The following is an 18386-nucleotide window of genomic DNA, read 5'->3' on the forward strand; positions in this document are numbered from 1 at the left end:
GAAACCATGTTTGCCACAACTTAAATACATACAAAAAATTTGATCAAAATTGGTCCAGCTGTTTAAAAGCCTTATGGTGACAAACGTCCCCACAGATTTTTATATATCAAGATTAGTAATAAAATTCCAATTTATGTGCAAGCAGTTGCATGAAAATGCCACAGTAGCAGTTAAACATAGTTTATTGACCGGTAAAATGTGCACACAAGAGTTAAAAAATATGATTAGTGCAATATATAAAGTACTATATCCTAAAACAGGCCCTTTATTTTATATTAAATTTTCCGTAGAGGAATTATTCGAGCAAAATGGCTTTTTCTTGGGTGGAGTTGCAGGCTTGATAAAGTCTGTATTTTTGAACAGTTTATTTGAAGGTAACTTTTTTGGCAACTTTGAAGTTTTCTTCCTGTGCCTTTGATTTTCCTTTTCTTCTCCACCAGCATCAGACTGAAAGGGATTAAAAATAGAATTCACAATTTTGTAAATATGTAAATTACATATTTTTTCAGTTCAGTTGTCACTAGCTTTTTGCATCCTAAGGCTTTTCAAGACCTAATTGCTTCTAAATAATGAAAGTTTTGATCTTGTTTCATGACAAGCTGCTATAGCTGTTCATCTTACGAGAAAAAATTAACGAAGTGAAGTTGTAATTTCAAATTAATTCTCATTGAAGAACAAAACTAACGGTGTAGAAGCAATAATTCTCTAGCAGTAAAAAAAAATTTTTTTTTAGAAAGATGATCCTAAACATATCTCATTACAATTTGTGGGTACTAGGTGAAAAAAAAAGGTCTAAGATGATGTTTTAAGATGTAAAATTATATTTTGCATGAATAATTCTTATTTTAAAATAACTTACATTAACAGTTTAACACTCAGTGTTTCTGTTTTTTGATGATGATCTTCAACTATATTGAAACACATAAGCATGATGCTGTGGATTCACTTGCTATGGTTCTAAGCAGTTGGACAGGGAATTGAATAAAACAGCAACTGCAATTCGAATCCCCCCCCCCCCTCATCCAATATCATTGCTGAATGAAGGAGGGATGAGAAAGGGAGCCAAATATTGTCAATTTGCTATGGAATTATTTTTTTATATTAAATAGAACTTATTTGTTTAATAATTTGTCAGTGCTGTTGTATGAATTTATACAACATTAGGGTGGGGAAAATATTTTAAATGAAAGTTAACACCCATATTTAATGGGCATATGGAAATTCAAAAGTTATCTGAATCCTTTCAAGAGTAATTAAATATTTAATTTTTAATGTCTGTCAAATCCAGAGCTAGAAAAATCTCAATGCAAATATAACATGTCAAAACTAAAAATAAATAACTAATTATGATAACACAAAACACATTTCGGAGTATAGGTAAACCTTGGAGATAACTCATATTGTTTAGGTAAAGTATTGAGTAGAAGGTAGAAATTTTTTTTAAAACATGATAACAAGGCTTATACACATGTTAAAAATACCTCCCTGACTTATCCAGGTCAGGGGGGCGACAGGAACTGGAAAAAAAAGTTCCGACTTTTCCCTGAATTCCCTGATAAGTTCACCAAATTTCCCTGATTTACGTTTTTAATGATAATGTTTTTTTTTTCTTTGCCCTTCTTGAAAAGCATTGCATATTAAATAAAATGCAGCGTTTAAAACGGTTTAAGCTGTTAATTAAAAATATATTTTGAAAAGATGCTCTTTTTTTTTCTTTTTTTTGTAAAAATAGTATATTAAATTATCAACAGCGAAACATTATAGGAAATCTAAAACAAATACTTTACTTCCAGGAACCAGTTAACATTCGAATTCTGAGAAATTATTAAAACCACTCTTAAGCCCTTAACAATCGAGTAATTTTCAACAAAACGGTCATAAAAGTGTCTATTTTTTTTATTTAAGAAAATTATATTTAAAAAAAGTGTATGCACAACATGTGCATTCAATTTTTCATTTTCAATATTTTTTAGAATGAAATTTTAAAAAATATTTAAAATTTTAGGAAAAGTCAACAAGCAAGCCCAAGCAAGCAGCGAAAATTTAAGAAATACGTATTTCAAACATTATAAAAGAATTTTATTAATCTTTTGTGTAATATAAGTAAATTTTTCTTGTGTGGTAAATTTCAAAGCTTGAGATACAGAAGCGAACGTCACAATCTGGTAAGTAGTACCGAAATTCCTTCCTGCATCTCTGCAATTACATTTAAAATCCGCTTTTTACGTTTAAAATTGGTGTTGCCATCTAGTGTATAAAAAGAGAAATAAAATGTATTCCGGGCCAAAGAAATGAATTGATTTTAATCGTTTCATCGCGTTAATATTGCTCACCCTAGCGCGTCGATATTACGGGGGCAAGAAATGAAGATCGAAACCCCAGCTCCGCATATTCACGGGAGGGAGAGGGAAGGGGTTAAAGACATATCGAATCATGATGCAATTAAAAAATTTTAATGGAAATAATCTTGAACTGAATTTTCAAGCAGTATAATTGTTGCTGCAAGAATAATAAGTGATAGTTAAAGTAGAGAAGTAATGTAGTTTTACTTACGTTAATAGACATTAATAGACATATTTATATGTAACAAATTGAAATCTTTTTCAACAACCAGTCATATTGAGCTACTCTCTAATCAAGAACTTAGGCTTTAATGAATGAATACAGCATTTTAACTGTTATATATATATATATATATATATATATATATATATTTAATATGTACACAACTAAATTTCAAGTGATTTCATTAATTATTCAGTAAGTTACCCCGCCCTATAGCCAGGGCTAAGGCAGAAATACATGAAATACAATGAGTGCTAATATGCACGAAACTGCAGTCCTCGCCTGGAATTGACTGAGCTGGCGGTGTATTTCATGGATTTCATTAATTGTCGAAAAAAATCTTAGATTACTTTAGTAACGAACAACATTGAAATGCAAAAACTATTATTAATTTCAAAATATATGTATGTATATGGTTTTAAAATGAGAGTTTTAAATTCTGGAAAAAAAAATCCCTTCGTGTAATCTGAAGTGACAGCGAATACAGTGAAACCTGTGTATAACGATACTGTCTATAATGATAACCTGTGTATTACAATATTCTTTTTAGTTCCCAACAGTATCGTTGTAGACACAGGTTTTACTGTAATACCATACCAAAAAAAAGAAAAATCATTTTCAGTCAAAATTTAATTTTAGCAATTAAATTAAAAAACGCCAAGTGATAACTTTTAAGATTTTATCAGCATTATTAAAAAAAACAAAGATATTATCTTGAAATTGTGATAACAGTATGCTAAATACTTCAAGACAATGAGTAAAGGCAAGGGAGCAAAGTCAACAATGACGGCTTCCCCTTTGCCTGTAGGGTTGTTTATTTTACGTAGCATAGAATGCATAGAAAGAAAATTCAAGCTAGCTAAAATGAACAACTTTACAGACACAGAAGCAATCTTAGGAAGCTCATCCTAAGATCGAGTATTTTGGCCTTGAGGAAAAAAGATGCACAAATATGGGGCAGTGTATAATCGTACCTCATTAATTTTACTTTTTTAATACAAAATAATCGGTGAAAAACTCGTAGGGAATAAAAATACTTCATTTTGCAAAGATAATTTTTTTTCTGAATTTCATCAATTTCCCCTGAATTTTTGTTATTTTTTCATAATTCCTGAGTGATAAAGTTCCCTGATCTGTCGCCACTCTGCAGGTGTTTTTTTAGAAAATGCCAGGGGGGGACTCGCTTCATTCAAAATTAAGCTCAAATGAAAATACTTTTAACATGTAATGAATAACAATGTAAATTGTTCAAAGCAGTATTGGGGAAGGCCCAAAACTTTTTCTTCAGATAAAAAGAAAAAAAAACTTTGAGAGAGAAAAGAAATTCCAAGGTTTTTTTTTACGTTTTAAATGTTTAAAATTGTTAACATTCGTTTATCACTTGTTGAAAACGAAGTACTTTCAACTTATTTTAATGTTTCTTCGATGACACCTGTCATTTTAGCATCCGCTTTGGGTTTACAATACTTCTCTTTATTTTCTTAATACAACAAAACAAAAGTATTTTTTAGTAAAACTATGATAAATTATTGTATTGATCAGCATACTATATAATGCATAGTAGCAAAAATCAACATCTGCAAATCATAGGCTAATAGCAATTATCACCAGTTTCTTCTCTCTTTAGTATATAACTAAAGGATGCTTTCATTGAAATTAAAAGGGGGGAAAATACAAAATTTGATGTGAACATTAAACAACGTACCAAATATATTGTGTGGATTATTTCTGTCAGTCTATCAGAACAGCCAAAAAGTGTCTTTAATCACTTATAATTTGGGTGATCGTCTTTAATCATTTGCGATTTGTTGAAAGCTTATCAAGTTACAGGATGTTGTAGCAACCCATCCATATGATACTCTTGATTCCTGAGGTGATTTCCCCATCACCACAATTTGTTTCCTTCCCATTTCGAAACATGTTTCATTCAACACAGCAGCGCCTGCTTTGTTGTGTGTTTTCTTTCCCCCCTCCTGTCCCTTGATGAACGAAAAGTAAATGAAACGGGATTTCCCCGTTGTTACTTTCTGCGTGCAGTTTGTGCTCAACGCTCAGCAATGTTTGACTTCATTCGCAAAACTATGATTTCATTTTCGTTGTCGTTATGTGACCGAAAGCATGCTCGGTGGGGGCTTGTCTATTTTACATTATTCTAAATATTATCATTTCGAAATGATTTTGTATGTGAAGATTGAAACTTCTTTGTGGTGGTACTACTGCAATATGAAAATCCAATATCTTGATTAGTTTGTTTGGGACTCTGTATGACCAAATAAAAGTAAAAATTTGAAGGAAATCAATATCTCGTAATCGACCAATATTTTTCTGACATCTTTAATAAGAAGTTTTCAATTCTGTATCCGATTGAATTTGTCAATGTAAAAAAAAGAGTTCAATTTGTTCTTGATTTAGTGAGGCACGCCACATAACCCCTTAGGACGAGTTGTGAAATGTGTGAATATATTTACTATATATGACTTCATGTCGTTCTTCTCAGCGAGTTATTTTGCATTTTTTTCACGACTTCATTCTTACAAGAGTTCCATTACCTCACCCCATACCCGGGTAGCATACATAGTAGTCGTACTACCACTAGATAAAAAATTAATCATCTTCACGGATTGGAATTGAATATATCTTTTAAGTTTTTTACGTGAGACCACCTACTGTCTTGTCGATTTTCTGTCATGGCTCATTGAAAAAGCGAACCAAAGGAGAAAAGTTGGTTGGTGAATTTGTCTTTCCGGAATTGTGTCAAAAATTCAAGTACAGTAAAATCCCTCTAATGCGGACACTAACAGGACAATTTTTTTTGTTCGCAATAGAGAGGTGTCCGCAGGACAGGGGTTTAATAATGCTATTTGCATTGGAACTGGGGAATTAAAAATTGTCCGCATAAGAGGGGTGTCCGCCTTTGAGGGGTGTCTGTTTGGAGGGGTTTCACTGTACCTACATCAAATAAAAGTACAGCCTGGGTATTCATCTGGCGAAGTCAGAACAGATAAGTGTCGTTACCTAAAGTGTGTCGTTACTTAAAGATAAGTGTTGTTAACCCTGATTAGTTCACATGCAATAGGTAGTCAACCTTACTTAAGCTTTTTCGTAAACAATTTTTTTTACTCTTTATTTATGATAACAATTTTTGGAAACTCAATGAGGGTAAATTACTCTTTTTGGAGCACTTTTTAACCTCTGGCAACCCTGCTTACAGACCGGAAAAAGGTAGGTAACCTTACTTTAGCGTTTAATTAACAGCTTTTACTCTTCATTTATGACAAAAATTTCTGGAAACTCAATAAGGGGTAAATTATCTCCATCATCAGGCACCTTTTATCCCCTGAAACCCTGATTAGGGATCCAAAAAAGGTAGGCAACCTTACTTAAACATTTCATTTCCATCTTTTCCTTTTCATTTATGATAACGACTTTCGGAAACTCGATGAGGGTGAATTACTTATTTTTAGACATCTTTCAATCCCTGGCAACCCTGATTAGTTCACATGAAAGAGGTAGAATTTCTTACTTTCGTGTTTTATTTACAACTTTTACTCTTCATCTATGGAAAGAATTTTTGGAAACTCGATGAGGGTAGGTCAAGCCTAGTGGAATCTTGCCCTAATACATATGACTTAAATTATTTCGGTATTCAATACTGAAAACTAACTTACCACTGAGGATGCATAATCTTCATCCAAAGTTGATGATACACTAACGTCTGATGACCCTGAATTTGCACAATTGGGACTGTACTTGGATTCCTCATTTTCCTATGGAGAAAATAAAAGGTTAAATTCCTGATACAGTTCTTGGTTATTCCTTTGTGCATAGTAATTAATGTATCACATTTTCTATTATGTTTTTTCATTATTGAAAATAATTAAGGAAGTAAAAAGTTACCTTTCTGCTGTTTCTTTTCTTTCTTTGCAAATGATAAATCTCTTCACATTTAATCTTTTTTTTTTTTTTGAAAACATTTATGGGCGTTTTGATAAACTCAACAAACTATTGAAAAAGATTCTATTTTATACCACTTACCACTGCACAGTAAAAAAATACTTTCAAATTCCTTCTGGCATAATTCTTACTGATTGACTTACATCACAGCCCTTGTTTTTACTGTAAAATAATGACTTGAGATAATTTGCTTTAATTTTGATTATCAAGTTTTAGTTAATTTCATTTTTAGCAACCGGAAATAAAAGGGAACTCCGAGTGCTTTATTTTTTGAGAAAGAAAGAGCTGTGGACATGACTTAATTTTTTGCAAAAATTATTTGTTTAAGAAGACATTTTATTATTTATTTTCTAAGGTACACTTTTTTTTTTTTGGCTGTGGGGCAAAAAATAAAATTTGAGGTGCTTTATTTTTACCAAAAAGAAAGAGCAACAAACTGTTTGTTTGTTCTTGATAAAGTACATTCAGTTTGACTAGCTTTTTACGTTTATTTATTTTTCAAATGATTATTTTTTTTATTGGAAAAAAAAAAAAAAACAGCTGCATTATTTGAAAACTGTTACTATATATTTTTAAAATTTTTAATTTTTCTATTTCATCAGATGAGAGATACATTTTGTTTTTAGAAATCAGCTGAAAATGTAAAACAGGTCTGTTTGACATAATTTGCAGTCTTGGCTAATTAAAAGAATATTGAACTAAGAATTCGATGTTGGTGTATGGGAAAGTAGGCTTGTTTAGTTCTGACGGAACTTCTTGTTATAATTATTATCATCACGCTATCTTAAGTTATGCAAAACTACTTTTGTTTATAATTAATAAACACATTCAGCATAGCTTCTTGTTCTAGACATACTGTGTACTGTTAATTGAAAATAATTTTTCTGCTGATTAATTGGTAAAAATTGACTGATTACAATTAATCAGCAAAATGGTCAACTTCTCAGATCAAAACATACTTACATCAAAACTTGAATCTAAGGGCTGATTAATAGCTGTACTGTCTTCTAGTTGAGAGTAGAATCTTTGAAGCAGCCTTGGCTCAGGTGATGTAGCAGCCAATTCTTTTGGGTAGACATAATTTTTTCTTTGAGGTGTAGTTCCTAAAAATTTTCAGAAACATGAAAGTTATGGAATTGTGAATTAAATTATATGAGCATGTATGTATAGTAGTTTCCTCTTAGTGTGATCTCGTGGAGGAAGCTATGATTTTGATAACAATAAGTGATGAAGTTAGTGGACGGGACAGGATTTGGGGTTCTTCCCGCAATATTTCCAAAATTAAGTCCTATAAACCCAATTACACTACATCTTCCAGGATAAGGGTGAGGGTTTAGAGAATCTTTCACAAAAATTGTTTGAAATTGAAGTTCCAAAAATGAAATCTCAGACAATTTTGGATAATGTAAGGGGGATGTGAATTCGGGACTCTTCGTGGAAAATAGTAGGAATGGAAGGCTCTAAACCAAAATGTAAGAACCTTAGAGGACATTAGGGCATAAAGCACTCTGGGTATGAGGAGGGGAGGGGTGCTGCAAGCCCATAGCTCAGTGGTCGGCAACCTGAACTGACTGAGGATCTACTTTCCAAGTTTGGCGAATACAAAGATCGACTTGGGGGGGGGGGGGGGCGGGACAAACGGCAGTGTTGCATTCACAGTTAAGTTGAGATTATGCTGACTTTAAATAGACAAAATCTTATAAAATAGATACTACTTAAATAGCTGCTTTAATTTGATAAAATAATGTTATGTGAGCACTGTTAACTCACATAGAAATATTTTCACCAATAAGTATATTGCTTGATTTAAAACTGGGATAAAATAGTGACCATAAAAAGTTCCGCTGAACATAAAAAGTTTGGAAATTTTTCAAATAATTTGGACATTAAATCTATTTTTGTTTCAGAAAATGATGCTCCGATAGACACCAAGGAAAAATATTGTCGCAATCGACTAAAATAGGCTCTAGATTGACGGGTTGCGGATTGCTGTCATAGCCCCTCTCTTCATTTGTGACTGCACTCAAGTACTGATGCTACTCATAAAATGATGCTTTTTTCCCTATGTATTTTATTTTAAAACTATTATGCAATGATATATTTTCAAAAGTAGGGACAATGTCACGACCCCATAATAAATGCTTTTGTGACCCTCTTGGGGGTCGAGACCCATAGTTGGGAACCACTGGCCGATTTTCATGAAATTTGGCACTAAAATTGTTTGTAGGAAGACTTTGAGATCATTATTGAGCTAACATTAGAGGGTTGGGGGGGGGGGGGGTGCGGAGTCATTTAAAAAGTTTAAATTGGCCACTTAGTAAATCCAAAACTTTCGTACTACGAACAGGGCTCAGTCCCAACAACTTTGGATATCTGAGGTTCTGTAAAATGAAATATAATATTTCCTTTACTACTGGTATCATCAACTAATTTCTTCAAAGCAGCCTATTTTTCATCGATCCTCTCCATTTTCAACAATTCATGCGATAAATCTATTTGCACCGAGAAAAATTCGCTTTGAACCTTACTTAGGTTCCATTTGCAGCTTCTCCATTCTTCTGAAGCAAAATAGGAGACATAAAAATCAGTATCTAAGACCTAAAACCTAATTATCTTAACAATTGTGCTATAAGATCCTACACTATTACAACACGTCTGAAAATTTAACAATGTAAGGTCAAATACTATGTGTTGACAGCTGCATATTAATAGAAGAATAGGACATATTAAAATGAAACTGCTAATAATACTTAAGTTAATATAGTTAGTTACATTACCTGTAGGAACATCATGCACAATGTCTCTGGAAATAAATTTTTCCAATTCAACGTCTCTTTTTTTAATTTCTTCTTTTAAGTCAGAACTGGAACTTTCTAATCTGTTTTGTGACTCCAATATTATATTAGAAATTTTAATGGTAGAGTCTTGGAGCTCTTCATTCTTCTTTTGCAGCCGTAACTGTAAACTTTGAACTGCTGCTTCACTACTACACTTCATTTTCTAAAAAGAGTAAATGACAGGACATGAAGGCAATAATCGTATAAATGGAAGCCTTTTTCAAATGCAATAAAGTATTTTCAAGATAAGATACTTTTTTAACTGTCAGAAGAACAATACTAATGTTTCCCTTCTTTAATGTTAACTGTACGATTAAGCATAAAATTTTAAAATTCTACTACAGTGAAACCTCCCTTAATGGACACTCCCGAATAACGGACACCTCTAATTAACGGACATTTTTGCAAGTCCCAGTCCCTCAATATAGGCCATGCCATGTAATTCACTCTGAATAACGGACACTCCGAATAACGGACAGTTATTTCACAAAAAATTTCCCTTGCGATCGTAGCACTTCCGGTTTCTTTTCTTTTCACAGAATATCTTAGTAACTGCTTGCCTTACAAAGCTTTTCATCCTCCACAACTGATATCCCCCCCCCCCCCCGTCATTTCCTTATCACTGTTTCTTGGAATTAAAAGGGTGGTATTGGGCAGAAGCAGAGATTGGGGCTTAAAAGTTGGGGGCAGAAAAAAAAAGTCATAATTTTATTATGGCTAGTTTTGAGAGTATTGAAGCAGATAAGTGAAAACTGATGTCAGTCTAGCAATTAACGTACGTTTTTTTAAAGATTTTAATGAATTTTGTTAACAATAACTATTCAAAAGTTAAGATAAAAAAGGGGAAACTGGGTGCTTTTTGTAACTGGGGCTCTCGGGAGATGCAATTGAGCAGACCGGCGCCGGTAGTAGTCGGCTTTATGGCGTCGTGGTTTCGTTGGGTGGTTTAATTTTTAGACATGAAAAAGATTTGCCCATATTCAAGGTCATATTGCCAACTGTCAATAATGCAATAGTGATACTCCAGATAAAATAAATAAATTAACCATAAAAAGTAGAGAATTTTCGGAAACACTGAAATACAGTAAAGAATTGAAAAACTTTTTTCTGAGCAAAGGGGACACTGAAAGACTTGCTAAGGTAAATGATTTAAATATTTATATTGAGAAACAGGCTTGTAATGCAAAAAAGAGATGTCAAACTGTTTTAACTGATTACTTTAATTGATTAAATGCTTTTTAAGACAAGTGTGTGCTGTCAGTATACCTTAATTAAGAAAAAACAGATTAATTACTCTTGACGTAAAATGTAGTAAACCTTTCGCAATTGTTTCGATTGTGTTCTACAAAGGAAACAACAGCCCATTTTGAAAAAGGTAAATTAAGTAGTTCCTCCTAATAGCGGACACCTCCCAATAACGGACAAAACTTCTAGTCCCTTGACTGTCCGCTATTCGGAGGTTTCACTGTAGGTATTTTAATTTTAGACAGTTTTCAAAATTAATTTTAACTAATGGGCATGTTTCAAGACAATTTTTGTTTGGAAATATTATCCTAATAAGGTCTATTCAAAGCAATTTGAAATTGGCTATGAACTACAGTAAATAAACTACAATCAAAACAAGAAAATGCAATCAAAAGAAAGATAAATCACTGCCTATCATTGGAACAAGCAATTACTGATCATTGTAACTAGAAGATAGGACAATGGTTGACAGAGAAAATGCGACAACATAATACTTACAATTCCAGTTCTGACTAGAATTTTCATTTCCCGAGATGGAGTCATTTTTGCAGCAACTGTGCTGTTTAGAGAAGGGGGGGGGGCGTATAAGAAGTTTGCTACTTGAAGTTTACTTATTAATATACCTTCGCTTATACAAGGTAATATGGAGAGCAAAAAAGACAAGCATATGCCAGGATAGGCAAAAAACAGATATAGTGCATCAGTTTTACCAGTCTAAAATTTCTCGACTGTAATAAAAGGTTGCCCATGCTATTCATAACATATTGCAGATAAAACTGCATCATCTGTGTTTGAGGATGTTTTTAATGGTGCAGATGTTTGTGTGTGTGAATAGTGATGATGAGGTATAGATGTTTTTAATAGATTTTCGTTTTCTTTTTGGACATGAGCTTCAATCAAAAATAGTTTCAGGATTCAATGAGAACTGTGTGGAGCAACATAAAACTTTGTAGACACATTGTGATGGTTGTCCCATCTAAATTGTGCTACAAGAGGAACCTCTTCAGCAGAGTTCCTCATTCCAGAAAAAAGTTGAAGAAAAAAGGTGAATTACATATCTTAAGACATGAAAAAGCACATGATAAATTTAAATCAAATGCATTCCTTCTTTTAATGCAAGATTATTTTCTAGTAAGCTATTTTAGACTGGAGAACTGGCAAAATCTGCAAACTGGGAAAAATCACAAAATTTCTTAATCTGGAAAAGTTGAAGGAATTTCCTTAGAATTCTATACTCAGACTTAGAAAAAAAAAAAAAAATCTGAGAGATTGCGTCTTAAAAATAGAATTTTCAGTTAAAATTTATAAGAACTTCCATGACTAAAGGGGAAACAAGGGAAAAAAAATATAGAAAAAAGTTTTCCAGTCTGTTTCTGCAGAACTTCTGACTGAATTCACTAATAAAAACTTATTAAAATGATAAGACTGGCAGTCTTATCTTCACTACCCTGATGGAACATCGCTAAGGAGTCCATGTTTTTAATTAACAATTATTTCAAACAATTGCTCTTTTATGAAAAAGTTGCAAGTTAAATCTTATCTTCAAATCTATTAAATGTCCAATTTTTCTTTAACTCGTTCGCACTCACTCCCGATTCAGCAGCTCTGTTTTTTTTTCTGTGAAATCACTATTGTTGATATAATTTTTTATTTTTATTTTCACTTAGTTTTAGTTTGTGTACTCTAGTTTTGGCAGCGGCTAATGAAGCAAAATTCAGAATCTTTAATATTTTAACATAAAAAGCTGCATAGACAATTTTTTAAATCTTTTTTTGAAGATGAAAATTATTTTTTAAATATACATTTTATTGTTTTTATTCAGTTTTTAAAGCATATTTATAATTTTAGAATTTTTTTTTTTTTTGGAAATGGGGGAAAGACAAGCAATTTTTTTGTTTAATATAATGTATTTATTTTAATGTGCTTACTATTTTTAATTCTTTTTTTTTCTTCTTCTTGGAAGCAATTAAAGATTTTTGTTTTTAGTGAATAAAAATATATAAGCTGCTTTGTTCAAAAGGTGCTAGGGTAGACCGACCAGTGAATAAACAGTTAAGCACAATTTCATTTTTAAAAAATCGTAATAATTTAAAATTCTATATTATACAGATCGTGATAGCTAAAACATTTTAATTGATCTATGTAAATATCTCTAAAAAATCACGGGAACTTAAATGATACCGCTTCCGACTATTTTAGGTATTTAAAGAAAACATGGCACAACGACCCAATGAATGAACACCTCGAACCAGTAAATGAACACAAATTGGTCCAGTGAATGAACATGATAAATTTTGATTCAAAAACGAACTAAGTTTCTTTGAGATCTATCTATATAACTATCTATATCTATTTATCTATCTATTTCTATAACTATCTATATCTATCTATCTATTTTTCTATCTACACATCTATCGGTCTATCTCTATGTCTATTTAGCTATTTATCAATGTACGTGAAATACACCGCCGAACAATTGTTTCGGTCACTCGTCTGGTCAGTGCTAATTCTATGTTAGCTACCAGTTTGTTTGGCACTCTTGGCTTCCTTAAGAGGTTTTCCACCTCCAGCTCAGTTAGTCCTATGCCAGGCTGATGAGTGCTAATAAGTACGAAACTGCAGTCCTCGGCTGGATTTGACTGAGCTGGTGGTGTATTTCATGTATTTCTGCCTGGCTATAGGGCGGTAACTTACTGAATATTTATCAATGTACTTTTCTATTTTTCTATCTATCTACTTATCTGTATCTAGCTATCTATATATTTATCTATCTATCTATCTATAGATCTATCTACTTATCTATACATCTATCTACTTATCTATATATCTACTTATCTATATATCTACTTATCTATCTATATACTCATCTATCGATCTATCTACTTATCTATTTATTTATTCATCTATCTTTTTATTTACTTATCGATTGATTTATCTACATATCTCTCTACTTATCTATCTATCCATCTATCTATCTATCTACTTATCGATCGATTTATCTACTTATCTCTCTACTTATCTATCTATCCATCTACCTATCTATCCATCCATCTATCTATCTATCTATCTATCAATCTATTTACTTATCTATATATCTACTGATCTGTCCACTTATCTACTTATCTATGTATCTATATCTATCTATCTAACTACTTATCTATTTATCTATTTACTTATCTATTTATCCATATATCTATCGACTTATCTCTCTACTTATCTATATATATATATTTATCTGTCAACTTATCTATTTATATATCTCTATCTACTTATCTATCTATCTGTTTATCTACCTAACTATCTACCTATTTATCTATCTGTACATCTAAATATCTACCAATCTATTATCCTAATCAATCTATTTATCTATCTATCTACCTGCTTTTTTACCTGTCTATATATCTACCTACTATCTATGTCTATATCAGTCTCTCTACCTAGCTATCTATCTCTATATTAGTCTCTCTATCTACCTATCTATTAACCACTACCTATCTATTTTTCTATCAATAAATCTATCTATCTACCTACCTACCTATTCTATCTCTATATTTATCTTCCTATATATCTATTTCCCTCTTATTTTTTTGTATATCTATATATATCTTTCTCTACCTATTTATCTATCTATATACGAACATACATATCTACCTATCTATTCACTCTCATTGTATATAGATTTCTATTTCTCTATCTACCTGTCATATCTCCCTGTCATCACACTCTATCTATCAAGAGAGATAAAGATATAGAAAGATAGATGTAGGTAGTTAGGTTAATATACAGATAGAGATATAGATAGATAAAAGATAAAACTCAGTAAAGAGTGCATTGTTTACAAAGACAAAAATAAAGAAATTATAAAATATATAATGAAATACATAAATAAATAAGCATATAAAACTATCTGCATTACAAAAAAGTAAGAAAATGAAAATATCACAAAGAAACTTCAAATTTCTTTTTAAATCAAAAGAAATTTTGCCATTGTTCATTCACTGGGTTTTCGCAATTTTTCGTACCCAGTGACTGAACACCCCTCTACCTGAAAATCTACGGATTCTGCATTGACTGAAACAATTTAAATCCATAGCCTAAATATGCATACTTAATTTTTCTTTCGTACAGTTAAAAAATAAAATTTATTGATAAAAATAATATGTATCAAAATAATTGCTAGCACGAAACCAGCCTTATTATTTTGAAAGAGAGAAAGAACGATTCACGGCAGTCAAAATTTTAAATTTTTTCCAGGAAAAAAAATACGTATCCAAAGTAACCAATCAGGTGTCAGATAGCTTAGAATATCAATAAAGAACGCTTTTATTGTGAATTTATTCAGAAAAAAATTTTTGGAAGCTTATTTTTTCTAAAAAAATGACGCGCTGTTCATTCACTGGGAGGTGTTCACTCACTGGTCGATCTACTCTACTATTTTATTTGTTCGTTTATTTATTTTTATGCATGCATTTCTTTCAAAAAGCAAATATTTTTATTTCTATAAACTAGCTTAAAATGTTGGTTTTGTTTGACATAATTTAGTCTCAGCTTATTTAGAGAATATTGATTAGATATTAGAAAGTCGATGTTGATATAAGGGAAAGTAGGCTCAATGTAGTCAACGTTAATTTAAGGAATTGCTTAAGACAATATGAGCAGAATTACAAGTGTTATTAATAATAAATTATAGTGTATGTTTATCAAAAAGTTTATACACACCCTTTTCCACAAAGCGAAATTTTGACCTATGCGATGGTCTTGGAACGCATCTTTCACGTAAGCTGAGATTCCACTCGAAAGCTTTTTAAAGGATTTTAAAGAATGAAGGAATTACTTTATTTTGCACACCAGAAAAAATACAATTACCTCAACGTCCGACTTCATAACTTGCGTGTTTTCGGTTATTGTGGAGGTGTGAAGTTGTAATTTGTTTTTGATTTCTTGCAGGTTAGATTTTTCAATCTGAAAGAAAATAAAGGAAAGTTATTAAAATGTCTAGTGTTATTGTAATTATATACATAGATAAGATAAATAAAAACATACCTCTTTAATTGTGTTGCAAAATTTTATTACTTCTGTTGAAATATTTTCATTTACTTGGCCCAAAGATTCTTTAATATCTCTGATCTGAAAGTAAAAATAGTTTATAGCTATACCAATCCTAGACCGTACATAATGAAAGTAAAAATCAATAAAAATAAGTAAGAATTGATTCATTATAAAGAAATAAATAACTTTGTGTGGAAAATAAAAGAAAAACATGTCAAAATGCAAATTTGTAATAGGGGAATGTGGGCCAAAGTGAAATAGTGGGACAAAGTAAAATGTAACATTTTCTCTGCTTTTAGCGCCACTCACCTCATAATATTTTAACTATGTAGTAACATATATTGTATATTCCAGTCAAGAAAAAATTACCTCTGAAAATCAAAGCATAAGCATATGATGACAGGGTTCGTACTCAATTTCAGAAATAAAATGAAGGAGTTTTGAAGGAGTAAAATGAGATTTTGAAGGAGTACTAACGAGCTGTCTTTAACCGATGTAACACTTTTCTCAATATATTTGATCCCTTCACCCTTTTCTACAAAGTGACACATGTCATTTTTTATAAACATATTGTTATAATAACAGTGTGATGTCACTTTTTGCTACCCTTTCTCTTCCCTTTGTCACAATTTCATGAACATGGCCTCCCCTCAAGGCATGACATTACTTGTGGATCACCCTTTTTACAATATCATAACTACGATTTACTAAACAATTTTTTTTTCAACACAATCACTTAACATAGTACACCTACTCAAGTATTTTTAAATGGTTAAAATATAATTAGACAAACTGACTTTTGCTGCTGAGAGTATGATGGAGGAAAAAACAATTATCATAAAACTTGAAAAAATAGCCAAGCACCATTTAAGCATGTTTTACTTTACCTATGAAATGTCTTAGTCCTCTAATAATATTTTCACCTTCAACTTTTATGACTTCTATGATCAATTTGTAAATCACATCTTTATGAAAAAAATAAAAATACGAAATTACTACATTGAAAGCACCCTTATACCTTCACGCTTGTGACGAAGTTAGTTGTCGATCAAAGTGTTATAAGTTACTATCATGGAGGAAGATTACGTAGTCTTGAACTAAAAAAGAAGGAGTTTTGAGGGAGTTAAAACCAAAATGAAGGAGTTTGAAGGGCCCTTCAAAAAAATTTCGTAAATGAAGGAGTATTGGAGGAGTTTTGAAGGAGCGTACGAACCCTGGATAATACAAGCAATTTTCAAAAATTGATACTCAAATTGTAATATTTCGTTGTAAGTCAAAAATTATTTTGATACTATCAAATGATAAAGTTATTGTTATTAACATTTTAAATATTAATTAGGAGCTTTTAACATTCAGTACAGTACTTATTTAGTAAATATTTAGCTTATTTGCATTTTTAATATTTTAAATATAAGCGCATGCGGAGCAAAATGAAATAGTTCATTTTGTTTACTCATTCAGTCATTTAATAAATTGCTCACATATTCATCTATTAACTAATTTATTTACATTCCTTCATTTAATAATTCTCTTATTAATTCATTCAAAATACTTTATTCCCTCATTTATTTTTACTCATGTATTGTTTCATCATCTTTTCATTTATTCAATTATTCTTTTATTTATTCAGTCATTTAACAAGAAAATATTTTTCACAATCGAATAGCACATATTTCATTTTTCAGTTTGCCCCATGGGAAAAAAAATTATATTAATTTGAATTTTTGGCATCTTGAATTCAAATTATGTTTTTCGCAATCACAAGTGTGTGTGTTTGTGTAGGCGCATGTGTGTGGGTGTGTGTTTGTGTAGGCGCATGTGTGTGGGTGTGTGTGTATGTATGCATGTGTGTGTGTGCGTGTTATGTATGCAGTGCTGTGTGTGTAGGAGTGTGTGTTTGTGTCTGTGCGCATGCATGAGTGTGTGTGTAGGATATGGACGCAACCTGGAGACTGTTTTCGCTAGAGGAGCAGCATCCTGAGGCCGGTTGACGCGACGGTGGTGCTGCTGGGAAAATAAAATGATAGGAATTCAAAAACAGTCAAATGAGAACAATAAGCAATCGTGATTGCTCAAAAAAAAAGTCAAAATTTTCCACTTTTTTTAGAAGGAACAATTTCACAACCAAAAATAAAAATTATGTTTCAATGCAAGTTTAATGTAAAATACAACATTGTAGTAACTTTCAAAACAAATTTCAAATTGGTTCATTTTAAAAAAGCTCAGTCAGCTTAATTATATCACTTTGCCCCACATTCCTCTATATGTTCTGGGGTACCTCTTTTTCAATGAAAATGAAGTGAGTTTATATTACGGATGAAAAGACATCCGAAAAAAGCAGCAAGATGGAATAATAAAGTTAAAAAAGTACTAGAATGGGATTAACCAAACCATTAAGAAAACCTTTTAAAAATAATATCTAATTCCAATCTAATTCCTTCCTGCTTCGATTTTATGCCCGTGAAAACGCTTCGGAAAATTATCTTGTGGTTTTACTGCTGAAGATATAGAAAGGAGGGGAAAAATTACGGATCAATTTCATGGAAAGGACTTTTAAGCATCTCACTAAAAGTCCCGACATATGTTTATATCGAGAATGTGGTGTAAGAAAACTTGCTTTGGATGTTACTAAGCAAATTATCCAAAACTTTTGTTACTTTTCATAATGAGCTGTGGTGGTCTAATTGGTGAAAGATTCAATGTCAGCTCTTTGAAGATCCTCTGCACACATTGTTG

General features: G+C 31.6%; 1 protein-coding gene across 1 annotated transcript in view; it reads right to left on the reverse strand.

The window, feature by feature from the left end:
• Nucleotides 1-209: 209 nt before the first annotated feature.
• LOC129233152 (kinesin-like protein KIF11) overlaps nucleotides 210-18386 on the reverse strand; it is a 116605-nt gene continuing 98428 nt past the window's right edge. Inside the window, exons 21-26 of the mRNA XM_054867221.1 lie at nucleotides 15645-15728; nucleotides 15468-15563; nucleotides 9297-9519; nucleotides 7483-7622; nucleotides 6234-6332; nucleotides 210-447 (exon numbers count right to left, since the gene is read on the reverse strand). Coding sequence (XP_054723196.1) covers nucleotides 271-447; nucleotides 6234-6332; nucleotides 7483-7622; nucleotides 9297-9519; nucleotides 15468-15563; nucleotides 15645-15728 — 819 coding nt within the window. The 3' untranslated portion in view covers nucleotides 210-270. The remainder of the gene's footprint in view (nucleotides 448-6233; nucleotides 6333-7482; nucleotides 7623-9296; nucleotides 9520-15467; nucleotides 15564-15644; nucleotides 15729-18386) is intronic.

The sequence above is a fragment of the Uloborus diversus genome, unplaced genomic scaffold (assembly GCF_026930045.1).
Source record: "Uloborus diversus isolate 005 unplaced genomic scaffold, Udiv.v.3.1 scaffold_213, whole genome shotgun sequence".
Classification (NCBI taxonomy): Eukaryota; Metazoa; Arthropoda; class Arachnida; order Araneae; family Uloboridae; genus Uloborus; species Uloborus diversus.